The sequence below is a fragment of the Ovis aries genome, chromosome 3, assembly GCF_016772045.2.
Source record: "Ovis aries strain OAR_USU_Benz2616 breed Rambouillet chromosome 3, ARS-UI_Ramb_v3.0, whole genome shotgun sequence".
NCBI classification, from domain to species: Eukaryota; Metazoa; Chordata; class Mammalia; order Artiodactyla; family Bovidae; genus Ovis; species Ovis aries.
In genome coordinates this window covers 200946434-200974103 of record NC_056056.1, presented here as the reverse complement: position 1 = coordinate 200974103, position 27670 = coordinate 200946434, and the positions used below count along the sequence as shown (strand labels likewise).

The 27670-nt window shown below is 40.7% G+C and overlaps 1 protein-coding gene and 1 pseudogene across 1 annotated transcript in view; one reads left to right on the top strand and one right to left on the bottom strand.

The window, feature by feature from the left end:
• Nucleotides 1–27670, bottom strand: part of PLBD1 (phospholipase B domain containing 1) — an 86808-nt gene that overhangs the window by 32734 nt on the left and 26404 nt on the right. Inside the window, exons 3-6 of the mRNA XM_004006839.5 lie at nt 9006–9089; nt 7087–7225; nt 1938–2078; nt 1179–1323 (exon numbers count right to left, since the gene is read on the bottom strand). Coding sequence (XP_004006888.1) covers nt 1179–1323; nt 1938–2078; nt 7087–7225; nt 9006–9089 — 509 coding nt within the window. The remainder of the gene's footprint in view (nt 1–1178; nt 1324–1937; nt 2079–7086; nt 7226–9005; nt 9090–27670) is intronic.
• On the top strand, nt 9083–27420 carry LOC121819200 (dnaJ homolog subfamily A member 1-like; annotated as a pseudogene).

Below are 27670 nucleotides of genomic sequence, written 5' to 3'. Positions count from 1 at the left end.
AGCTAGAGGACATGGAAATACTCCAGGACATGTCTGGGTGGGTGACAACAGTCAGTAGGTGCTGAACAGCTGACTCCCTTTCAATGGACCCTGTCTTTGCTACAGTTGTTTTCACTTTGGTTTACTTTTACTGATCCCTTTTATTCACTTATATCACCTTCTTGTCTCCTTTCGGCATGCATATGTGCATGCTCAGTCTCTTCAGTTGTGCCCAACTCTGTGGCTCCATGGACTGTAGCCGACCAGGCTCCTCTGTCCATGGGATTCTCCAGGCAGGAATACTGGAGTGGGTTGCCATGCCCTCCTTCAGGAGATCTTCCTAACCCAGGGATCGAACCCCACACCTCTAATGTCTCCTGTATTGGCAAGTGGTTCTTTACCATTAGCACCACCTAGGAAGCCCATTGCAGGCATGAGCCCCCTGGGAAGCCCCCTGCTTTAGGCACAGGAGTTTGCAATTCCTACTCTACAAAGACTGTCCCTTCTCATCCATCTCTACTTCCTCAAATTCTAGTCATCATTCATGGTTTATCTCAAAAGTCAACTTTTTTCCTTTTCCCAACAATCAGATGTGAGTTATCCCTACTTTAAGTACTCGCAACATTTCTAACACTTCTTTTGTAGCCTATACAGTATTCAGCAGTAATATTATTCTTATCTGTATTTTATTTATCTTGTTAGTATAAGACCTATAAGCTTGTACATTCATTCACTCATTCATTCAGCAAAAATTTATTAAGTACATGTTGCCACATGCTAGGTAAAGTCCTGTGGATATTGCAAAGAATAAGAGAAATGGGTATATCAACCATACTTTGACTAAAAAAATCATAAAAAAGAGAACTGGAGACAGGCTCCCAAGGAAAAACTGCAATCAGGATCTTTCTTGCTCATCTTTGCTTCCACTGCAGAGCCTCAGAAAGTGACTTGTACTTAATACTCAGTTGGCATTTGTAGAAGTGAATTTCTGGCAATCCTCTTAACATAGTTTATGACATAGTACTTTAAGTAAAAGTAATAGAGTTATATTTATTCAAACAGCACTCTGAAAACCAGTTTTCATTAATATATGCTAATCACTAAACATTTCTTCATCCATTCCAGTTACTCTGAATCACCAAGGTTTCATCTAGAAATAGGACTCAAAAGTACTGAGATGTCCCTGTAAATTTAGTTACCTGGGTAACTGCTGAAAGAGAGGCGACTGCTGCTGGTGTCCTTATCAACGATGTTGAAGTCCCAGTGTTTATATATCCTGAGCATGGCTGCATATGTGTACCAGCTTGAGTGAGCAAAAAAGATGTTCTCAAATCCAGGAAGAACCTAGAGCCAGAATCACAGTGAAGTAAACAGATAACTGACTGCAAATGTGGGACATGTACAGGGAACTGACATCTACTGACGTGTTTATTGCTATATTTGATAGTGGAAAATTAACCTTTAATGTACACAAGGCAGATTCCATCCTAGCTTCCAAAATGGAAGATCCTGGAAGGTAGGGGTGGCAGGTACATACGGCATGAGAAAAACGATGGAAGAAACAGAAGTGCTGTGTGCATGCTAAGTTGTTTCAGTCGTGTCTGACTCTTTGTGACCCTGCGGACTGTAGCCTGCCAGGGTCCTCTGTCCATGGGATTCTCCAGGCAAGAATACTGGAGTGGGTTGCCATGCCCTCCTCCAGGGGATCTTGCTGACTCAGGGATTGAACCGGCAGTGGTAGGTGGGTTCTTTACCACTAGCATCCAAACAGAGGTAACATCATGTACATCCAATTCCGTCTATCAGTTCCTTACAGTTCTTAACTTCCATGACAGAGGAACCCATGAGGTGATATGTAACTACAGCAGGGGTGATGAGGAGCCATGTTTGGGTGACATATAGAAAGAATCTCCATGGACCAGAAGAAGGACAAAGAAGAAGGCTACCAAATGACTCACCTTAATAAGGGCAGAGCAATGTCCCATGTCCCATCTCTTAAAAAACTTCAGGCTGGAGTTTTTTGTGGGAGAAAGTGAGGGAATCAGATCCAGCAGGTCTCCAATAGCATTCAGGAACTGAATCTGGAACAGGGTTATGGGCTGGGGAAAGACAAAGACTGTACTTAACACTGACTTGTTACTATCATGTCATTTTCTATTGGGAGGGTTCCCCTTGTTAGGTATCCACTACATCATTCCTTTGTGAAGAGTCCATCATGTAGATACCAAGATATTTTTGTACTTTATAAAATAATTTTTATTACTTTATAGTTTATGAGACATTTTGGCCCGTTATCCACAGATTCGAGGAGTGGGTCCCGGGAGAGGAAAACAAACAGAGCACTCTGCTTGTATTTCTCTACCCCAGGGTTTTTCAGTCTTGGCACGAGTGATACATATGTACATGTGTGCATGCCCAGTTGTGTCTGACTCTGTGACCCTATGGACTGTAGCCTTCCAGGCGTCCCTGTCCATGGCACTTCCTGGGAAAGAACACTGGAGTGGGGTGCCATAAGATCTGTAGTGGAAATTCTTTTCACTCCTGTTCTCTGTTTGCTCAAACCTCAGTCCTATCTCCAGTTTACCACTTGAATTGGTTTCTAGGATAACTCTCTAGACTTTTTCAAATGCCTTGTGCTGTGCTAAGTTGCTTCAGTCGTGTACAACTCTGCAACCCTATGGACTGTAGCCTACCAGCCTCCTCTGTTCATGGGGATTCTCCAGGCAAGACTACTGGAATGGGTTGCCATGCCCTCCTCCAAGGGATCTTTTAAAAATGCCTTACAAATACATTTTTTAAAACATGAATGACAGTGTATGTTATGTGCTTCTTTTCACCTTGATTTTTTTTTCCTCCTCGTATCTTTTGGTATCTTGGGGACCTTTCCATATTGGATGTAAAAATCTTCCTCATTCTTTTAAATAGTATGTCAATGAATGGATGTGTTATAATGTTTTTAATCAGTATTTATTTTATTGATGGGCTTTTAGGTGGTTTCTAGTCTTTTACTATTAAAGACAATCTTCCAATAGTCAGCCTTGGACACATTATTTTCTACGTGTGTGACTTTGTATAGAACAGATTTCTAGAGATGATTTTGATTTTAATAGATATTTCCATATTATCTTCACAGGTCTTATTTCAACTATACTATTACAGCCTCAACAATGAATTAAACAATTAGTTTATTTTCAATTTGATAAGGAAAAAACAGTATCTGGTAGCTACATTTAATGTAGACCATTTTTAAAGTCTTTATTGAGTTTGTTAGAATATTGCTTCTAACAATATGTTTATGTGTTGTTTTTTTTGGCCATGAGGCATGTAGGATCTTAGTTCCCCAACCAGGGATCGAACTCCTCTGCACTGGAAGACGAAGTCTTAGCCACTAGACTGCCAGGCAAGTCCCCTCACTGTAGTTTATCTCCTAAGTCGCTTTAGTCGTGTCCGACTCTGTGCAGCCCCATAGACAGAAGCCCATCAGGCTCCCCCGTCACTGGGATTTTCCAGGCAAGAACACTGGAGTGGGTTGCCATTTCCTTCTCCAATGCATGAAAGTGAAAAATGAAAGTGAAGTCACTCAGTCGTGTCCGACTCTTAGCGACCCCATGGACTGCAGCCCTACTAGGCTCCTCCGTTCATGGGGTTTTGCAGCAAGAGTACTGGAGTGGGTTGCCATTGCCTTCTCCGTAGTTTATCTTGGCATTTACGAATACATCTGAGTATATGTTTAAGAATCTTTGGATTTACTTTTTGTGAACTATTAACATGCTTTATTTTTCTACTAGGTTATTCTTTTTCATCTACTTTTAAGAGCTCTTTAAGTCTGATATGAATTGCAAGATTTTTTTCAGTTTGTAATTTGCCTTTAAATTTTGTGCCTTTATTTTAAAAATCAAGAATCACATCATACATATGAAAGAATGAAGATGTATATGCACATTTTAAGAAAAAATAATAAAAATAAACTCCTGTGTACCTGCATCCCAGTTAAAAAATAGACTATTTTAAATAGAATATTAGCCGTACCTTAGAAAGTCACCAATCTCATTTCCGTTCCCCACCAACAGTAACCACTCTGCTAAATTTCATGTTGTTCATTACTTGCTTTCCTATCATTTTATCATCTATGTATAAATCTCTAGGCAATATATTTTAAAAACTTAGCTGGTTTAGAATATGGATAAATAGAATCATACCATGTGCATTCTCTTGCTCAAAATTATTTTTTGACATTGATCAGTGTCGATAGTGTGGAAATGGTTCGTTCATTTTCATTCCTGTATGGTATCGCATTACACGAACATATGGTATCACAATATACTTAGGATAAACATTTGAGATGTTTACAGTTCACAGTAAACAATGGTGCTGTGAACTTTTACATGTGTGGACCCCATGTTCAAAACTGTATCTAATCTCTGAGTGGATCTGCCAGGTTGTAGAATATGCATTAACCTCAAATGTTTCAAGTAATGTCCAATCCTTTCCCAAAGTGGTTGTAAGAGTTTACTTACACCAGTAGTGGTTTGGATTTCCCAATGCTGGTGTGTAATAGGATTTCACTGTGGCTTTGTGATGCATTTCCTTGAAGTTGTGCATTTCCTCGCATGTTTACTGGGCATTTGTGCTTCCTCTTCTGTGAAGTTTCTGTTGGCATTTTGTGCCCGCCTACCCATTTCCCTACTGGGTATGTTCTTTTTAAAAATTTCTTGACATTCTTTATGTATTTTAGATACAAATCCTTTGTCAGTTAAATGTTTGAAAATATCTTCCCTTGGTTTGTAGCTTATTTTTTCACTCTCTATATTGTTTTTTTTTAATAAAAAGATATTGTTATTTTAATTAGTCAAATTTCCCAATCTTTTTCTTCATGGCTAGCACTTCTATGTCTTGTTTAAGATAGACCGTATTCTCCTAGGAAAGACTAAATGCTGCTGGGTCAAGGCTGTTGTCATTACTTCTAGGCTTTTTCAAGGGACAAAGAAAGGAGATTTTTTTCTTTTTAAGGAAGCTCAAAGTAATGATTTCCTACCTATATGTTAATTAAAAAAGACACAGCATGTTCACTTCATTAACTTTTCTTGTGCTGAAAATCTTGTTATCTGATATACTTCTTTGCTTTATCTTTATCTATCAAACTCTATCAGACTTCAAAATAGCAAAATCAATATTTTTTACTAAAGTAAGATTACAAGTCAAGGCTGTCTATTTTTGTTTTGGTGATTTTCTTATCCTTAGCATCTATTCCACTGAGGATGCACTGTTTTTTGAGGATAACTGTTTTTTGCTCATTTGTTTTGCCATGCTGTGTGGCATGTGGGATCCTAGTTTCCTGACCGAGGCTTGAACTCATGCCCCCTGCACCGAAAGTGTGGAGTCCCAACCACTGGACCACCAGGGAAGTTCAATAACTCTGTTTTGACGTCATCTAACTGTTGCCCATATGGTTATACCATGAACTTGATGTACCATTAAGTATATTTGTGTGCATTTGTTTTCAGGTCTTAGGAATCACTTTGCTTTCAAAAATTTTGTTAAGTATGAACAGCATTTACATGGTTTCAAAGTTAAATGGAAAAAAACAAGTTATATCCAGAGAAATGTAGCTTTCATTTCTGCTCCCTCCATTCTCCTTTCATTTATCTTTAGTTATTGGTTTACACTTTCATTGCTGTTTCTCCTTGAAAATATGAATAAATCTATCATCTATCTATCTATCATCTATTATCTATCTATCATGTATCTATCAATCATCTATTATCTATCCAGCTCAATTTCTTATGCAGAAGGCAGCACACGATATACACTGGTCCTCACTTTTTACACTTAATAACAGATTCTGAAGGTCAGTCCAGAGCAGCATATGGAGATACACCTCATTCCTGTTTACAGCCACATCATTCGTACAGCCAGTCTTCCATGTCTTTGGCGGTTTTCAGTCTTTTCACTACTGTAAATTATCTGCAATGAATAGGCTTACATTGCTGCCAGTGAACCTTTGCGATAATCCTGGAAATCTTGTGTCAGAGGATAAATGAGTATGTGATTTTGGTGCTGGGTGCCAAACTGTCCATAGCAGATATGCCATTTTGTATTCCCACCAGTCTTTCAGGAAAATATCTTTTCCCCCCATTACCTGTTAACACAGTACGCTCTCACACTTTGGAATTTTTGCCAAATTGATAAGTAAGAAAATATTTCTCAGCATGGCTTTCCAGGTGGCTTGGTGGTAAAGAATCCACCTGTGAACGCAGGAGACATGGGTTCGAACTCTGGGTCGGGAAGATCCCCTGGAGAAGGAAATGGCAATGCACTCCAATATTCTTGCCTGGGAAGTCCCATGGACAGAGGAGCCTGGTGGACTACAGTCCATGGGCTCACAAAGGGACTGGACACAACTTAGTGACTAAACAACAGCATTTCTCAGTATGGTTTTGATTTGCATTTCTAATTTATGCACACATAAGGCCAAGCTCATGGGATTCAGAATGCTTTTTGCACCTATTTTCTATAAACTGCCATTGTATCTATTTTGTCCCATGTGTGCACACGCGTGCTATGTGGGTGGTAATAAAATCTTCCTAATTTTTGGAAGTATATTAAACAGTACATTTCTATCCTCAATGATTCAGTAAACTTTTCAGAAAAAATTATGATGTGTGGGCCTGGGTTTGGTGTGTGTTTGTGTGTGTGTATCTGTGTGTGTATGTGTGTGCACATGCTATGGAAGATGGAAAGCATAGTACTTGTACACTTTTTTAAAACTTATACATTTTTCTTTATCATATTGCCTAAAACTCTAGCTTTAGTAGGTTAATCAAATAGCCAGTACGTTCATATCAGACTTTAACCTGACCCAGAGCACATGAACGAGACTGAGAGGATACAGAAACAAGCTGGTTTATTTGTGTGTTAAGCTTGGATTTTGTGTCAGACGTTGAGTCAGGTTCTAGTAAAGAGATAGATAAGACAGTACTTCTATGTAAGAAATTTATTCTTTAGTCCTAATTTGATCTTCTCTTTAATTGGAATGTAATTTTAAAGACCATTTTCAGTATTCTTGCCATACCATATAAATCCTGAGTAGCTTTCTAGAAATCTTACCTTTGTTCCTTCTAATATAGCTCTCTTTGTTGCCCCTACAAACAGCCCATCCAATTGTGCCATAACATAGCCTGCGTGTTTCCAAAATGGGTCATTCTTGTAATATTTGATGTTCTCCCGGGTCCACTGATCTTGCTTCCTGGAAGACAAATTAGATTTGTACTAGTGGTCTCTACAGTTGTTCATCTAAAGCTGAATTAAAACCAAGCACTTAAAGATTATATATTCATATTCCTGTGCTAGTATACATCTTCCCTGGTGTCTCAGATGATAAAGAATCTGCTTGCAATGTGGGGGACCTGGGTTTGATCCCTGGGTTGGGAAGATCCCCTGGAAGAGGGCATGGCAACCCACTCCAGTATTCTTGCCTGGAGAATCCCCATGAACGGAGGAGCCTGAAGGGCTACAGTCCATGGGGTCCCAAAGAATCAGATATGACTGAGTGAATAAGTATACACAAAAGCTAGTATAATTTAAATTCTGGCTCTTGTAACATTCCAGTCATTTTGAAAAGATATCAGAGCAAATCCTAAATGATTTTTTATTTCTCCCAAGGACTGTGAAAGTGAACATGTTAGTCGGTCAGTCATGTCCAAGTCTCTGTGACCCCATGGACTGCAGCCTGCCAGGCTTCTCTGTCCATGGAATTCTCCAGGCAAGAATACTAAAGTAGATAGCCATTCCCTTTTCCAGGGGATCTTCCTGACCCAGGGATTGAACCCAGGTCTCCTGCACTGCAGACAGATTCTTTCCTATCTGAGCCACCAGGGAAGCCCCAAGGACTATGACTCTTTCTTTATAACTCTGCATGCTTTACCTAGAACTATCTAGAAACACAGATGTGATATTTATTTATTTATTTATCTGTGATATTGAGACCTAAGAAAGCTGAGGACAGACTATTCAAATGCATCTTATATAACATTACAATGTTTTCACTAAATCCATAAGGACAAGTTGAGTAACTTACTTTTGTAGATATAAGGGGTAAAGTTAAACAGGAAAAAGTAAAAGCTCTTAAGGACATAGTGGTTTGTATTTGCTTATACGTCTCTCAGATCATTTTCATAGTGTATGGTTTGTTCTGTTCCAGTTTTTGCCAATAACTGCCTCAACGACTGTCCTGCAAAAGAGTCTTTTTGTTGCTGTTTTTCACTCCTTTCATTCTCTCTCGTGTTTTAATTGTCTGCACTTTATGCAAGATGCGTTGGCATAACTTTGTATACTAAGAGCGGTTTCTGACTTGTTCAGGCTATCTCCAGATCAATTTAAAAACACAGTATCACTGCTTTATGAGATCTAGCCTAGATGCTCTGAAGGACCTTCACATCCGACAAACAGGTTGCTAGGTATATATTTTAGAGGGCCAAACCAAGAGTTCTTCTATTCCCAAATTAGTCTCAGTCTGTCATTCCCACAAATGTAAAACAAATTCTGAATATTGAGAATTATTAGCCTCCAGAAAGGCTAATAAATAAAAATATTTTCGAAGGATGTTAGGAATTATAACTTAAGATTTGCACTAACTCCCCAACTAGGATGAGTCACCAGGTCCATGAAAAGGGACCGCCTTAGAGAGGGAGGAGGGGGATTTCTGAAGGAGAGGAGCCCCCAGGTGGAAGGGATCCAGGGGCTTGGTTTTGCCTGTCTTGTACTGTGAGGTTTCCTCTAGCTGTGTTGCAGCTGACAATGTGATATATTAACCTGACCTCTGAAAGGGCATAAATTAGAAGGCATTTGTCTGCAACCAGTTTTTATGCTATTACCAAAAGGTGCTACACTTAACTATAAGAACCACTCCAGAGTCCTGCCTTAGAGATGGAAAAGAAATTGGTGAAGGAAAAATGGCTGTTTGAAATGACAGACTCAATCCCTGAAGCCTCAGTAGCGATGAGAAGAGGAATGCTAATCATACGTACGTTAAAAAGTCCTGCACTTTATTCAACATGGAACGTTCCTTAATCAGCTGTGGGTAGAGGTTTGTGAAGTGGTCATCCATGTGTCTGAAACGAGAGATGAAAATCGTTACATTTTGATTTTTCTTCTGGGATTCTCCCATCACAGTAAATTACTTGATATTTTGGCCAAGTGAGATGTTCCCTATTGTAAACCTTCCCTATCTTTTTTAATAACTCAAACACACAATTTAAAATTGGAAATATTTTCAATGTATAGAAAAGCATAGAATATAACAAATACCCAAGTATCCACTAGTCAACTATATTAAATCATTCATTATATTTTACTATATTTCTTTCATATTTTTAAAAAAGATATAAAACATAAGAGTTGAAGTGCTGACATTAATTGTCCTCCCTTCTCCCTAGAGGCAACTGCAATCTTGAATCAGGATTTATTATTCTCATACATATTTTAATAACATATATACTTAAATATTTAATCATAAATAATGTAGAGCAATGCACCCAAGTACTGCATTTCGGAGTCTTTTGTTGACTATGAGGGCTACTCCATTTCTTCTAAGGGATTCTTGCCCATAGTAGTAGATATAATGGTCACCTGAATTAAATTCACCCATTCTAGTCCATTTTAGTTCACTGATTCCTAAAATGTCAGTGTTCACTCTTGCCATCTACTGTTTGACCACTTCCAATTCGCCTTGATTCATGGACCTAACATTCCAGGATCCTCTGCAATGTTGTTTTTTATAGCATTGGGCTTTACTTCCACCACCAGTCACATCCACAGCTGGGCATTGTTTTTGCTTTGGCTCCATCTCTTCATTCTTCCTGGAGTTATTTCTCCACTCTTCTCCGGTAGCATATTGGGCACCTACCGACCTGGGGAGTTCATCTTTCAGTGTCACATCTTTTTGTTTACAAGGCAAGAATACTGGAGTGGTTTGCCATTCACTTCTCCCTTCTCCAGTGGACCATGTTTTGTCAGAACTCTCCAGCATGACCTGTCCATCTTGGGTGGCCCTACATGGCATGGATCATAGTTTCATTGAGTTAGACAAGGCTGTGATCCATGTGATCAGTTTGGTTAGTTTTCTATGACTGTGGTTTGCCTTCTATCTGCCTCTAATAAGGTTAAGAGGCTTATGGAAGCTCTGAAGAGAGACTGACTGTGGGGTTCCAAAGAATAGCAAAGAGAGATAAAAAAGACTTCCTAACTAATGGTGTGATCACTCACCTAGAGCCAGACATCCTGGAATGTGAAGTCAAGTGGGCCTTAGAAAGCATCACTATGAACAAAGCTAGTGGAGGTGATGGAATCCCAGATGAGCTATTTCAAATCCTGAAAGATGATGCTGTGAAAGTGCTGCACTCAATATGACAGCAAATTTGGAAAACTCAGCAGTGGCCACAGGACTGGAAAAGGTCAGTTTTCATTCCAATTCCAAAGAAAAGCAATGCCAAAGAATGCTCAAACTATCACACAATTGCACTCATCTCACACACTAGTAAAGTCATGCTCAAAATTCCCCAAGTCAGGCTTCAGCAGTATGTGAACCATGAACGTCCAGATGTTCAAGCTGGTTTTAGAAAAGGAGAAGGAACCAGAGGTCAAATTGCGAACATCTGCTGGATCATCAAAAAAGCAAGAGAGTTCCAGAAAAACATCTATTTCTGCTTTATTGACTATGCCAAAGCCTTTGAATGTGTGGGCCAGAATAAACGGTGAAAAATTCGTCAAGAGATGGGAATACCAAACCACCTGACCTGCCTCTTGAGAAATCTGTATGCAGGTCAGGAAGCAACAGTTAGAACGGGACATGGAATGACAGACTGGTTCCAAATAGGAAAAGGAGTATGTCAAGGTATCACCCTGCTTATTTAACTTATATACAGAGTACATCATGAGAAACGCTGAGCTGAAAGAAGCACAAGCTGGAGTCAAGACTGCTGGGAGAAATATCAATAACCACAGATATGCAGATGACACCACCCTTATGGCAGAAAGTGAAGAGGAACTAAAAAGCCTCTTAATGAAAGTGAAAGAGGGGAGTGAAAAAGTTGGCTTAAAGCTCAACATTCAGAAAACGAAGATCATGGCATTTGGTCCCATCACTTCATGGCAGATAATTGGGGAAACAGTGGAAACAGTGTCAGACTATTTTTTGGGGCTCCAAAATCACTGCAAATGGTGACTGCAGCCATGAAATTAAAAGACACTTACTCCTTGGAAGGAGAGTTATGATCAACTTGGATAGCATGTTGAAAAGCAGAGACATTACTTTGCCAACAAAGGTCCGTCTAGTCAAGGCTATGGTTTTTCCAGTAGTCATGTATGGATGTGAGAGTTGGACTGTGAAGAAGGCTGAGCGCTGAAGAATTGATGCTTTTGAGCTGTGGTGTTGGAGAAGACTCTTGAGAGTCCCTTGGACTGCAAGGAGATCCAACCAGTCCATCCTAAAGTTGATCAGTCCTGGTGTTCATTGGAGGGACTGATGCTGAAGCTGAGGCTCCGATATTTTGGCCACCTCATGTGAAGAGTTGACTCATTGGAAAAGACCCTGATGCTGGGAGGGATTGGAGGCAGGAGGAGAAGGGGACGACAGAGGATGTGATGGCTGAATGGCATCACTGACTCGATGGACATGAGTTTGAGTGAACTCCAGGAGATGGTGATGGACAGGGAGGCCTGGCGTGCTGCAATTCATGGGATTGCAAAGAGTCGGACACAGTTGAGCACCTGAACTGAACTGAACTGATCAATGCAAAGAAACAGAGAAAAATAATAGAATGGGAAAGACTAGAGATCTCTTCAAAAAAATTACAGATACCAAGGGAACATTTGATGCAAAGATGGGCACAATAAAGGACAGAAATGGTATGGAACTAACAGAAGCAGAAGATATTAAGAAGAGGTGGCAAGAATACACAGAAGAACTATACAAAAAAGATCTGCATGACGCAGATAACCACAATGGTGTGATCACTCACCTAGAGCCAGACATCCTGGAATGCAAAGTCAAATAGGCCTTAGGAAGCATTACTATGAGCAAAGCTGGTGGAGGTGATGGAATTCAAGTTGAGCTATTTCAAATCTTGAAAGATGATGCTGTGAAAGTGCTGCACTCAATATGACAGCAAATTTGGAAAACTCAGCAGTGGCCACAGGACTGAAAAAGGTCAGTTTTCATTCCAAACCCAAAGAAAGGCAATGTCATATAATGCTCAAACTACCATACAATTGGTCTCATCTCACATGCTAGTAAAGTAATGCTCAAAATTCTCCAAGCCAGGCTTCAACAGTATATGAATGATCAACTTTCAGATGTTCAAGCTGGATTTAGAAAAGGCAGAGGAACCAGTGATCAAATCGCCAAGATCTGTTGGATTATCGAAAAAGCAAGAGAGTTCTGGAAAAACATCTACTTCTACTTTATTGACTACCTGAAAGCCTTTGACTGTGTGGATCACAACAAACTGTGAAAAATTCTTAGAGATGGGTATACCAGACCACCTGACCTGCCTCCTGAGAAATCTGTATGCAGGTCAAGAAGCAACAGTTAGAACTGGACATGAAACAATGGACTGGTTCCAAATTGGGAAAGGAGTATGTTAAGGCTGTATATTGTCACCCTGCTAATTTAACTTATATGCAGAGTACATCATGCGAAATGCTAGGCTGGATGAAGCACAAGCTGGAATCAAGATTTCAGGGAGAAATATCAATAACCTCATATGCAGATGACACCACCCTTATGGCAGAAAGCGAAGAGAAACTAAAGAGCCTCTTGGTGAAAGTGAAAGAGGAGAATGAAAAAGCTGGTTTAAAACTCAACATTCAAAAAACTAAGATCATGGCATCTGGTCCCATTACTTCATGGCAAATAGATGGAGAAACAATGAAACAGTGAGGGACTTTATTTTGGGGGGCTCCAAAATCACTGCAGATGGCAACTGCAGCCATGAAATTAAAAGGTGCTTGCTCCTTGGAAGAAATGCTATGACAAACCTAGACATTATATTAAAAAGCAGAGACATTACGTGGCTGACAAATGTCCATCTAGTCAAAGCTATGGTTTTTCCAGTAGTCATGTATGGATGTAAGAGTTGGACCATAAAGAAAGCTGAATGCCAAAGAATTGATGCTTTTGAACTGTGTTGTTGAAGACTCTTGAGAGTCCCTTGGACTGCAAGGAGATCAAACCAGTAAATTGTAATGGAAATCAGTCCTGAATATTCAGTGGAAAGACTGATGCTGAAGCTGAAGCTCTAATACTTTGGCCACCTGATGCGAAGTACTGACTCACTGGAAAAGACCTTGATGCTGGGGAAGATTGAAGGCAGGAGGAGAAGGAGTATGTTGAGGAGAGGATGAGCTGCCTGGACGGCACCCCAACTTGCTGGACATGAGTTTGAGCAAACTCTGGGAGTTGGTGATGGACAGGGAAGCCTGGTATGCTGCAATTCATGGGGTTGCAAAGAGTTGGACGTGACTGAGTGACTGAACTTAACTGAATGTATAGCATTATTTATCATGTTTCAGAACATATATAAACAAGTAAATAATATCATACTATCTACCACTCTAACTTGTTTGTTTCCACATGACATTTTTAAATTTTTTTGCATTGAGTGTCATAATATTTAATACAAATCTATAGTATTAAATTATATTAATATCATTTATTCTGTAAGTGGTCTAAATGACATGGTCAGTTCTTTTTTAAAATGTTTTAATTGGAGGATAATTGCTTTACAATATTGTGTTCATTTCTGCCATATATCAGCATGAATCAGTGATAGGTATACACACATCCCCTCCCTCTTGAAACTCCTTCACACCTACCACCCCTCCATATGACATTTTAAAAGAATTATCTATGTTACTATCAGCTTAAATTTATTCTTTTCATGTGCTGATGGTATTCCATGCTATGACTATGTAAAAATTCATTTATGCAGGCCTATGGGTGGCTCAGACGGTAAAACGTCTGTCTACAATGTGAGAGACCTGGGTTCAATCCCTGGGTTGGGAAGATTCCCTGGAGAAGGAAATGGCAACCCACTCCAGTACTCCTGCCTTGAAAATCCCATGGATGGAGGAGCTTGGTGCAGGCTACTACCCATGGGGTTGCAAAGAGTCGGGAACGACTGAGCGACTTCACTTTCACAGGGTAAACATTTAACTGTTTTTTAAAATTTTTCACTATTATAATACAACTTCAAACATTCTTGTAAATATCTCTTTTTACACATTTGTTTTTCTAGGATATATACATATATACACACGCACACATAAAAACGCTGGGGTGAATATTCTATATACCTAGAGTTATAGATATTGCCAAATTGTTCTCCACAGCGATTGTACCAAATTACATTCTTCTGAACTACATGTTAGATTTCTCTTTGCTCCATAGCCTCACTAACACTTGGCATAGTCAGACTTTCAAATTTTCAACAATTTGATGTATTTGAAATGATATGTTGTTTTAATTTCCATTCCCCTCAGGATTATTTGAGCTTCTTTAAAACTTATTTAAAAAATTAAATGTCCCTCATATGATATACAGTAAGCATTTTTGGTGAGCTGTACTCGACATATAACATTGTGTAATGATTTGATGCATTTATCTGTTTCAATATGATTGCCACCATGGTATTGTATTAGTAACACCTCTATCATGGTACATAATTATAATTTCATTTTTTGTGATGAGAACAATTAAGATCTAATCTCTTAGCAGCTCTGAAGTTTATAATCAGGATGGCTGACTACAACCACTATGCTGTGCCTTAGATCTCTAGGACTTATTTACCTACTGGTGGCACGTTAGTGTCCTTGACCAACATCTCCTCAATTGAACATTTTTTAATTCATGAAAATAATCCTTTTACATCTATTGTGATTTTAATATACTTGGATTCATTTTTATAATCTGTCCTGTTTTCCAATTACCATCCCTTTCTTCATCATTCTTTTATATTTTCCTTATTAGATAACATTTTATTATTCTTCTTTTAGCTTCTGCCAATTTAGAAGCCATAAAATGTACAATTGACTTTTGAACAACATGTGTTTGTACTACAAGGGTCCACTTACATGTGGATTAAAAATATATATATATACTCTTTAAATATGGAGGCCCAATTATAAGTCTACATGAGGGTTTTTGATTGCATAGTGCTGGGTATGGGTGTACCAATGCCTCTAACCCCAGCATTGTTCAAGGGTCAGCTGTATGTCCATCCTGAGGGCAACCATCATTAAAAATTTCAAAAACATTCATAACTATGCATTTTATTATAAAATCTAAGTGAATTTTTGCTTGTTTTTGGCTGCGCAAAGTGGCAGATGAGCTCTTAGTTCCCTGACCAGGGAGCAGCCTGTGCCCCCTGCAATGGAAGCACAGAGCCAACCACTGGACTGCCAGGGAATTCCCATATAAAATCTAAATGAATTTTCTATTTCTCTCCTCCTCCAAACATACACATCTTAGTGAGCTTTACCTACCCATTGACATCATCCATCATGTTATTGTTCGAAGATTTAGTTTTACCTTTTCAATGAAAAAAATTAAATTTTTTCAAAGTTTTACAATTAAATCTTACTAATTTCTTTCTTTCTTGTGTTAATGATTGTTCCTTATATCCCAAATATTCCCTCCTGCTATTCTTGTCAGTGTGTGTCCTATAATGTCAATAGGTTAATAGAAGTCTGACATGGTGAAATATTTTATTTATCTAAAAATATCCTTATTTTGACCTTGCTCTTGGATAATTTAAATAGTTTTAAAACTCTAGTTATTTTTCCTTAGTACTTTTGAAATATTGGGCTTCCCTATAGCTCAGTTGATAAAGATAAAATTATTCCCTTTATCCTCAGTTCTCTGTAGTTTCACCCTCTGGGTTGTAGCAATGTAACAGGCTGTGTCTTCTAACCAAGGACTCCTTTGTTTATTTGTTGTGTGTTTTGCTCCACTGGACTGCTGGGGAACTCTGAAAGTGTTTTTTTTTTTTTTTTTCCCCTTTCTTTGTTCTGGCTGCACTGGGTGATTTGCAGGATCTCAGTTCCTCGAGCAGGAATTGAACTTAGGCCATGGCAGCGAAAGCCTGGAATCCTAACCACTAGGCCATAGGGAATTCCCTTTACGTCTTTTTCAATTTTGATCAATTCTCAACTACTACTCTGTTAACTCTTCCTTATCTGAAATTCCCTCCAGTTTTTCTTTTTCTGGGGCTTCTGATAGACATATGTTGGAGTTTCTTAATCAAATCTCTCTATTTAATAACAGCTCTCTCATTATTTTCACCCCTTTCTCTCTCTGGGCAGTGTACTATGTAAATCCCTCAGTACCAGTGTTTGATTCAGAAATTATTTCTCTGACTTTATCTCGACCAAGGTTGCCCACTTATGGGGAGGGAGGTGGGAGGGGGGGTCATGTTTGGGAACGCATGTAAGAATTAAAGATTTTAAAATTAAAAAAAAAATAAATAAAGTAAAGGTTATCTCGCCCTGTGCCTGCACACTGTATAGTCACTAAATCATAGTGCTTGGCAACTTGCCCTGTAGATTGTTGTGCAAAAGATATAAAGTAAAGCAGCTGTAAGAAGCAAGGAGTAAAAATAAAAAGATTCAAACCACACACACACAAAAAATTAATTTCCCTAATTTTCATTTATGATATTTCAAACAAGTTCTTATAAAATATCTACCTATCTCATCTTCCTTCTTGTTGCACTAATTTTTCAAGTTTTCCTTCATTTATAACTTAGAGTACCTTAAGCATATTTAAAGTGTTTGTTCCAAAGACAAGGGCCCAGTTAGAGGCGGAGGAGCTGTGGCTGCCTGAGCTGCGCACAGCAACTCACTCCTCCCCACTCCCCCACACTGGCATCGGCCTGCTAACTGGCAGGTGGCAATGGTGAAAAAAACCACTCCCTATGATGTCTGGGGGTCAAACCCAATGCCACCCAAGAAGAATTGAAAAAGGCTTACAGGAAACTGTACCACCCTTGATAAGAATCCAAATGAAGGTGAGACGTTTAAACGGGTTTCTCAAGCTTACGAAGTGCTCTCTGATGCAAAGAAAAGGGAATCATATGACAAAGGAGGAGAACAGGCAATTAAAGAAGATGGAGCGGGTGGTGGTTTTGGCTCCCCCATGGACATCTTTGATATGTTTTTCAGAGGAGGAGACAGGATGCAGAGAGAGAGAGGGAGGTAAAAACATTGTGCGTCAACCTACAGTAACCTTAGGAGAACTTATATAATGGTGCAACAAGAAAACTAGCTCCGCAAAAGAATGTGATTTGTGACAAATGTGAAGTCTGAAGTGGTAAGAAAGGAGCGGCAGAATGCTGTCCCAGTTGCCAAAGTACTGGAATGCAAATAAGAATTCATCAAATAGGACCTAGAATGGTTCAGCTAATTCAGTCTGCCTGCATGGAGTACCAGGGCCATGGGGAGTGGATCAGTCCTAAAGATAGATGTAAAAGCTGCAACGGAAGGAAGATAGTTCAAGAAAAGAAAATTCTAGAAGTTCATATTGACAAAGGCGTGAAAGATGGCCAGAAGATAACGTTCCATGGTGAAGGAGACCAAGAACCAGGACTGGAGCCAGGAGATATTATCATTGCTTTAGATCAGAAAGACCATGCTGTTTTTACTCAACGAGGAGAAGACCTTTTCATGTGTATGGATATACAGTTGATTGAGGCATTGTGTGGCTTCCAGAAGCCAATATCTACTCTTGACAACTGAATCATAGTTATCATTTCTCATCCAGGTCAGATTGTTACGCATGGAGATATCAAGTGTGTGCTAAATGAAGGCATGCCAATTTATCATAGGCCATATGTAAAGGGTCACCTAATCATTGAATTGAAGGTAAACTTTCCTGAGAATGGCTTTCTCTCTACTGATAAACTCTCTTTGCTGGAAAAACTTCTGTCTGAGAGGAAGGAGGTAGAAGAGACTGATGAAATGGACCAGGTAGAATTAGTGGACTTTGATCCAAGCCAGGAACGATGGCACCATTACAATGAGAAGCATATGAGGATGATGAACATCATCCTCGGGGTGGTGGTCAGTGTCAGTCCTCTTAGTAGGGCCCTGAATAACACTCGCTGCTGCTGTTTTATTTGCAGTAGTGATTGAGTAAAGGACTATAATCATAATTGCTCACTACTTGCTTTTGTTTTAATATTCAACTATAGTGTTTTAAACATTAAATGAAGAATAAACTTGAATATAAAAGCTCTGACTTTGCCCTGTATGTATGATGACTTCAGTGTGCAAGATAAATTTAATACTTGTAAAAACTACTTTAAAAAATTTCCCCTAGCATTTGTTAGGCCATACTTTGTAATTGATTTCAGCTATGTACATGGAATAGCTTAGACTGAAATGCCAGGTATATGTATTGACTTCAGGGTATGACCCTTAATTGTTAAGCTATGAAATTAAAACTGTATTTAATGAGCAGTCAGACAAAGAACTTAATTTGTAGAGAAGTGTTGGTCTGTATAGTTGTATTAAGTGGGATTCATTGTGATGCTTCTGTATTTATTCTATTGCCTCAACTATTATTTGAAGATGGCATGCTGTACAATTTAATTTAGCCTGTGGGATCAGTGATAGAAATGATACCTTCCTAAAGAAGGGGTTTATCATAACATGCTGCTTCTTGAGGGCTTGCATTTGTAGAATTGCATTCTCTTCTGCTGTGTTGTCTTTTATTTATATATATAGCTATTGGTCCTTGTTATTTTTTTTCTCCCCCTTCTCTTCGGACCACAGTAAGCCTTAGAGTAGTGACTTCTGGAGCAGGGAAACTTAGAGGTTAAAGTGATGAGAACTTTACATGGAGAAGTAATTTGCATGTATGAGATAGGAAGGTTTTTGTAGGTATGTTACAGGCTTACTTTAAACCATTTAACATGCTCCAGAGTAACTGTAATTTAATGTCGGTACTATAGCAAATTATGATGAATAGCTTTAATTGTATGTTTAAAGTCATATGTTCACAAGCTTAAATCCGTGTATCAGAATTTAAGCAATTCTTGAAATGTATGAATGTCTCTTTAATATACTGATTACAAAGCAAAAGAAAAAAATTCTTCAAGTTTTCCTTAAGCATATTTAAAGTGTTTGTTCCAAGGACAAGGGCCCAGCAGATGCATACTCCCTCTCTTTGTTTTCTGCCCCATTTCTGGTTCAAGAGTTGTTCAACCCTGTTTGGGGGATCAGCTATATTACCACGAAGCTCTCTTGCGGCACATTTTGTCTACCATTTGCTCTAAATTTAGAGCAAAGTGGGTCGAACTGTGAGCCCCTTGCACTCTCTGGACTGGAAGTTTACCTAAAGTCTGAGTTCTAGTTTTCATTTGATGCTTTTTTGTGCTGTGCTGTACTGAGTCTTGTTCGACTCTTTGTGACCCCATGGACTATAACCTGCCAGGCCTCTCTGTCTATGGAATTTTCCAGGCAAGAATATTGTAATGGGTTGCCATTTCCTACTCCAGGTAATTTTCCCGACCCAAGGATTGAACCTAAATCTCTTGAGTCTCCTGCATTATCTGGTGGGTTCTTTACCACTTGCGCCACATGGGAAGCCTGAGGCTTTTGTTGACCTAGAGTTCAGCACTGTAACCAGGCCATGACTCAGCTTTCAAAAATGGGAATTTGGCCCTCAGCACAGTGGAAATCTAGATATCCCTTATCTAAGAGTTTCCAGCACTGCAACTGACAAGATGGGAATAGTTTTATTGCCTGTTAGGCAAAAAACATTAAAATCCTTTGAAATCTCTTATGGTCCTTGACTTCAACAAACTTCATGAGGCCGTTTCCTTCAAAATATTTGTAAGTATTTTTTTTTAATTGAGGAATTGCATTTAACTTTTATTTATATATCTGTTATGCTGCCATATTCCTCTATCAAGTTGATCCCTTTTTTATCACCTTTAAAATGGAGGGAGAGAACAGCAATAAAGCTAGACAGGTATGTGGGTGACAGGGAAGAGAACTTCTGCCCTGGCCTCATAGATCAGGGGAATGGAATGCAGAAACTACAGATAACGCTGGGTGACTTGGTATCGTTGCTTAGAAGCAAAAGCCCTGAAGATTCCCCTCCAAGGTTGCTTGGGGAAGCAGAGATGGCTTCCTGGACTGTCTGGGCTCATGAGCTAAATGCAGCAAACCCTGCACCCACCTTGAGTTTTAGCGGGCAGCCAGAGTTGCTCTTGTCAGGTCTAGGGAGGAATAAGAGGACACTGGGAGCTGATGAACCTCCTCGGGGCAGAGGACTAACACTTGGGGTGACTACTGCAGACTCAGTGGCATTGATTGTGCAACTGGAGACCAGGGAGACCATGGAAGCCTCATCTGACATCAGGTGGGGAAACACCGAAGCTAAAGACTCAACGAGATCCTTCCACTTCAGTAGATGCTCCAGAGAAGGACACAAGACAGACGATCACTACTGAAACATCTCCCCGGCCTCCATGATGCCTCAGTAAAACCAGTCCATTCTGGAGACAAGTGTTTGGGACAGGAGTGTAATATTCTGAACTGCTTGTGTGTGCGTGCTCAGTCAAGTCTGATTCTTTGTGACCCTCTGTCCATGGGAATCTCCAGGCAAGAATACTGGAGTGCGTTGCCATGCCCTCCTCTAGGGGATCTTCCCAACCCAGGGATTAAACTCATGTCTCTTATGTCTCCTGTATTGGCAGGTGTGTTCTTTCCCCTAGGGCCACCGGGGAAGCCTATTTTGAACTGACTTAGTCTCAATGATAAATTATTTTGTTCTTACTGAGATAACTACGGTCACATTTCTTGCCACGAGGAGGAATGGGCTCTTAACATTAAAATGATTTAAGTGAAAATGAAGTTCTATTTTTTGGAAAAAAATAATCTGTGGGCTATTGACACACAGTGGCCACTCGGGTAAAGAAACAAAACTCATACTTTTTAGCCGAACTGTCCACCACTGCATCTTGCCCAGCTCCATTCAGAGTTCCAGATCCGCTCTACTTTTCAGTCTATTTCAATACAGGGCCATGTTTCTCAACTGGAGTGATTTTCCCATCCATTTGGCAATGTCTGGAGACATATTTCGTTGTCACAATAGGGGGAGGGAAGGTGTAATTGGCATCTAGTGGGTAAATAGCAAGGATGTTGCTAAACATCCTACAATGCACAACAAAGGATAATTCAATCCCCGATGTCAAAGTGCTGAGGCTGAGAAACCCTGAAACAGAGGAACATTCATCCTGACCTGGGGTGGAGCTGAGGAGGTCCACATCACAGTAGACAGGACAGATGGAGATAGAGGAGGGTAATTAGGCTAGAATTATTAAATTGCTTCTTTCTTTTTTGGATGAGGGCTACATTTTTTTGATTCTGACATTCAGAGCAGGTGAAGAGAAACCTGTACCTTGAGATCGGAAGTGGAGGCTTCGCCTGATTCTGCCCCATCTAGGGGCCCTGAGGAACATAATCCACTCACAGCCCCCTCAGAAGGCTGAGGCCCTTCTCTGACCCTTGGCCCTGGGACTCTACACTTTGTGTGTGTTATAGCAACACAGGACAGCAAATAAGAGCAGAGGCTTTGAATTCTGAGCTCAAAGCTCGACCCACTCCTTCTGGGCTCTTCGGGCATATGAAAGACTCCCAGCTTCTCCATGTCTCTGAATTCTCATCAAACAGAACCCACACCAGTCTCCAGGTCAAGGATATGTTAGATTTAGTTCCAGCTCCCATGGTGTGTAAAGTCAGTAAGTTTCCTCCTAAGCTGGCGGAGACTTCACCCACCTTTCCATCTCTCACACACTCATATGCCCACTTTTCCTTGAATCTATCTGCATTATGTTAATACCATATCACTTGTTATGGTATAGCCCACTCCAGCATTCTTGCCTGGAAAATGCCATGGACAGGAAAGCCTGGTGGGCTACACTCCATGGGGTCGCAAAGAGTCGGACACGACTGAGTGAGTTCCACTTAGTGCTTATCAGGAGCTCTCTCCTACTCTTTCCTAGCTGTTTTGATTTCTTACTTCCTTTAGTGGGAATGAGCTCCTTTAGTATTTCCCATTGATTAATCTATTCGTGTTGTGTGCATGTGTGTGGACTCCATAACCAGATAGCTTGTTTCCAAACCTGGCTTCTGCTTACTTGATTTGTGACTTTCAGCTAGTTACTGAACTTCTCTGTGCCCTAGTTTTCTCATCAATGATATGGAGATAATAATAATATATATCTTATAGCACTGTTATGGATGAAATAATTTAATGGGCTTCCCAGATGGCTCAGTGGTAAAGAATCCACTTGCCAATGCAGGAGACACAAGAGTCGTGTGTTCAGTTCCTGGGTCAGGAAGATCCCCTGGAGGAGGAAATAGTAACCCACCCCAGTATTCTTGCCTGGAGAAGCCCATGGACAGAGGAGCCTGGTGGGCTACGGCCCATGGGGGTCGCAAGGAGTCGGACACAATTGAGCGTACACACACCTCATACAAGTAATATAACATATATAAAATGTTTTGAACAATGCTTGACATAGTTTAAATTATATATATACATATATATATATGCTAGTCGTTATCATCATCATCACCATTTTGTGGTTCATGTTAAGTTCCAAATAATTACTGGTTAATGTGTCATTTGATAATTTTGAGGGTGGAACTGTGTCTTACTTATCTTTGCTGTGTCTACAGCCTTGACCTGAAGCCATAGTCAGTTTCTAATATCAGAAGGAGCAAGTTTGGGGGTATGGAGGAGATTCTTGAAGTATCTCTTGATGGTAAGACAAACATCGAAAAGGTTTCACCTTTTGACTGCTTTCTCTACTTTCTCTGCTTATGTCAAAATCTTGCTAGAATATCTTTTCATCATAGTTTCAGCAACTGTTGTGTCAACACATTAACTTAAAAAGAGTGAGGAAAGTACTGAGGAACTCACTCCCCACTGTCTCTCTGTTCCCAGAGCCCAGCACAAGGTAGTATTCACAAGTGTTGGCTGCATGGAATTCACTCACCCAAGCTGGGTAAATTCTGAAGAAGTCATTTCTCATGCAGCTGCTCCAGCAATGCATGAGATCAATTGCTTTGCTAAAAACTAGAGCAGACCAGGTCCCCACACCCTCATCACCATTTTTTCCAGAAAGGTCTCATGACTCATTTTATTAAAAACCAATCTATGGCTGTTTATCAGCTTTTACCTCATTAGTGAGCCATCAGAAACTCTTAATTTGCAACTCTTAGGGAGCCACCCCAGCAGAGTTTAAAAAAAAAAAAAAGATAAAAGGAGGAAAAAAATTCCATCTGACCAAGACAGGGCATTACATGGAAATGGGTAGCTCACACTTCTGATTCATCTCTAATAAAACTGGAACAACAACAAGATTCAGTTCAACTTAACAAACCTGTTAAGTAAGTGCTGGTGGCAGAAGTGCTGTGCTGGGCTTCTGGGGTATGCACAGATGAGAAATGGGGACCCTGTCCTCAAAGCATGAACAGATGGTGGAGGAGAAAGATGGAGCTTTGACCCAGTAGAAATGGAGTCAGAAAGAGCTTCATCAAGGAGACAGCGACTGAGGCGGGTCTTGGAGGTTGAGCAGTATTTTGATCGGTAAAGATATGAAGAGCAGCATCTGGCTCTTAGGAATCATAGTTCAAAGAGTTGCTAGGAAGGGGATGTGCAAGAGGCAGAAGGAGATCACGGCACGGCTCACAGGCGCATGTGAAATGCGTGGTGCACCACACAGGGAGAGGGTTCCTCGGGGGATGGGAGCGGGACAGCGAAAGAAGAGGAAGGATAGAGCGCGAAGAAGAGCAAACCAGTGAGAGAAACCCCTGAAAACACTGCGTGCCCGCTCTAAGCTGGATGTGCCGCTGCTCCACACAAGATCACCCTGCAGAAGCAGCGCAGATGGATGGCCGTGAGCTTCAGGATAAAGTATTGATACAAAGGGCTGGACCCAGGAGAGTGTTGTAAAAGTTCAGAGAAGCAGCAAATTGCTGAATGCTTCCAAGGCGATGATGGAGCATATGAGGATATGTCTTTGCATTTTGATTTGGTTTCTTAAATATTTCATATTTCAAGTGATATTTTCCGAGGTTGTCAAACCAACATCCTTGTTTATCTCAAGTCGTTCATTCCACGATCTCCGACCTTCCACACACCTCTGCCCCTAGGAGGTTCAGGAGACTATAAGGAACACTCCATTTTAAAAGTGGAAGAAAGTGGTAGGCCTATACCTTCCACTGCTCTTGGTAGCTGCCTGAGCAACTCTGTAAAATGAGAGGGAAACAAAGCAGCTCTTTCTTCTGGCCTCTGGCACAGACTCACCTTCTCTGCCCTAGCACCAAGGCTGTGTCTGGGTACGTGGGACTGTACTTTGCAAAACAGTCTCCAGCAGTATATGTTTTAAGTGGATGAAATGATGGCCTGGGTAGAAGATGCTATTGCTTCTCATATAACTCCCCTTGTGTAGCTGAAAACAGAAGACTCTAGCCTGTGACTTGTTTCTCCACCATTGGTTTGTGGCTACAGTCCTTCCAGAGGGTTGATATTTTAAGCTACTTCTGCTTTGCTTCAGAGAATGCTGGATACTTTTGCTCAGAGGGAGCCCCACTGCCTCCTGGCTCAGCTGAGACAGTGCATGGGCAGTCCTTCTATGATGGGGCCTTGGGTCTAAGAGCCTCAATTCCAGGAATCCTTCCAGTTGCCACTCACCAACCACACCCCTCCCTGCCCCCCGCCTCTCCCACCCTATCTCCCTGCCAGAGCTCTTGTCTCTGTGAGCCCCAGCTCTCTACTCCATTTGGCACTTCCTCCAAATTAAACTCTTGCACCACAGAGTGTACTAAGCCTTCACCCCATGGATCATATCAGAGAGGAAGCAGGAAACTGGTAACTGTTTCCCTCTCCTCCCTCTTCCCCAACTCATTGCCAGGGGTCTGTTTGACATTTGCTGCATCGTATCCCATGGCTCCAAGCTTTGAGCAAGACATAGAGCAGAGCCTTGGAATGTGTGCTGATTCAGAAATTCCCTTACTTACTGAACTTCTCAGTAATGCAGTCAGGATGACAGCCTCTGAAAGGAGCTTATGGGAAATGTCATTCTAAAGATGGGTTTGGGGGACTTCCCTGGTGGTCCAGTGCTTAACAATCTGCCTTCCAATGAAGGGAACCTGTGTTCGATCCTTGGTCGAGGAACTAAGCTGGTGTGCCACAGTGAAGACCCAGCGTAGCCAAAACATACATTGAAAAAAATAAATAAAAAGAGGGTTTTGGTTACAATTTAAAAAAAAAAAAGTAGCATATATTTATTTGTTTGGTCGCGCAGCTCATGGGCAATTTGTTACCTAACCAGCAATTGAACCTGGGCCCTCGGCAGTGAGAGCACAGAGTCCTAACCGCTGGACAGCCAGGGATATCCCTTGGGTGTAATTCTTCCTCCTCCTCCTTCCCCTCTTTCCTGTTCTGTTCCATCCTGCCTTCCTTCCTTTCCTCTTTCCTTTTTGTCCTCTCCTCCTCTCTTTCTCTTCTCCTTCAAACATATAAATACTGATCTCACTCTTCCTTCCACCCTCTTTTATCCTTTATCAGGCAACTTCCTGCTCACCAGCATCTTCTCGAGCCCCGTGAGATACAACGAAGTCCTGCGCAGAGCAGAGCTCCTCTCAGACTCCTAGTACCGCCTACAGGGGAAGCCCATGATGAGCAGCTGGGGAGTTTCCACACTCACGAACCCTAGATGGAGATGAACAGAGAAGCTGTCTTTCCAGTTCAAGAAAACTCTGCTTGAAGTAGAGAATGACCACCGTCACATGGGCCTCTACCCAGAGCTTCCACAACATGGCTGCCATCTGCCTTTTCAACCAGATGTCCCTGCTTGCTCGATTGGAGCCTCCACTCCTGGTCACTGTAAATGCAACTTCTTCAGACTGAGTGCCTTTCTTCAGTGCTCCCTTCTGTTACCTTCCACCTTGAATAATTTTGGCTAAAGCCCAAGGGTTCTCATCACTCACTGCTTCCGCAAAGCCTCCCTTGGCTGCTCTGGTTGATGGGGGTGCCTTCCTCTCAGACTCCCATGGGATTAATCATTAGATCACTTTTCCTGTGTTCTCTGCAGCAGAAATGCTGCCAAGAATATTTCCCAATGTTTCCTCAAGGATCCTGTAATGAGTGAGCTTCCTAGGCTGGCCCCTCCCTCACTCCTGATCCTCGGTCCCCGGGCCGCTGCTACAGGATCCTAGGGAAGGCGGATTCAGAGTCTGAAATCAGGAGCTCCTCTGGTGGCTCAGTGGTAAACAATCCATCTGCCAATGCAGACGGATTCCATCCGTATTCCATCCCTGATCCAGGAAGATTCCTCAAGCCGAGGAGCAACTAAACCCATGTGCCTCAACTACTAAGCCTGTGCTCTCGAGCCTGGGAGCCCCAGCTACTGCAGCCTGAGGGCCCTAGAGCCTATGCTGTGTAACAAGAGAAGCCACCACAATGAGAAGCCTGCCCACCACAACTAGAGAGTAGCCCCTGCTCACCGCAACTAGCAACGAAGACCCAGCACAGCCAAAAATAAATAAATCAATTAATTAAAATTTTTAAAAAGAGAATGCAATGAGAATTCAGTGGATCCAGAAACAGATAAGGACTTGGAGGGAAAAAGGAAAAAGTCTGGATTGTTACAGGCAGAATAACAGTTTTAAACATGTTTTTAAACATCGCATTCACTTTATAGTTTTCTACATCTCCAAATAGAGAGTTCCCTACTACGGGGACTTGTATGACAAGGTAATAAAAATTTGGTAGAAAGATAAAAACAGGAATGTTTAGTTTAAGTTAAAAAAAAAAAAAAAACACAGCAGCCAGAGCCCAGTAATTAGCCATTCAACATTTGATATAATTGCCAGCACTTAGAAACAGATTAAGACCAGCACTGTGTTTACTATGACTAAGGCTGTAACAGGGGAAAATGAGGTTTGGTTAAACTTGCACTCAGTGATCTAGGTCAAAGAGCATAAAAAGAAGAAACCCAAGTCCTCAAGATATTTTATATCAAAGGAAGAATGAGGCTTGTTTGATAATTTGCAACTTTCCTTTCCTCAAGGAAGAGTTCTCCAAAAAGGATGCATCATGATTGCATTATTATAACTATTTTTTTGTTATTCTCATTAAACAAAGGAAGAACTTAAGAATCAAACAATAGAACATTCATGATAAGACATCAAAATTTCAATTTAAATATTTGCCCACTTGAAAGTATCATTCTAAGTTGAAAATAAATGCTCTTATATTTTACTTTTAATTAATTTGTAATTAATCCTATCTGTTTTGTGCTTCTCAAAGAGCCACTCCACCTCCCTTTGCTTTCTCCCTGACAATAAATGACTAGTGAGATGAAATGGCTTAGCTGTCTTTACAACAGTTTCGTGAGAGGGAAATGTTTCAAAATGTTTTCAATGTCACAACTGGGGGCTTTCCTCCTAGGCAGCATGACTATAGATACAAATGTAATTGTGATTTTTTTTTTAAACTTTTGGCCGTACTGCACAGCACTTAGGATCTTAGTTTTCTGAGCAGGGATTGAACCCAGGCCCCCTGCTCGGAGTCTTAGCCACTGGACTACCAAGGAAGTCCCTGTAAACATAATTC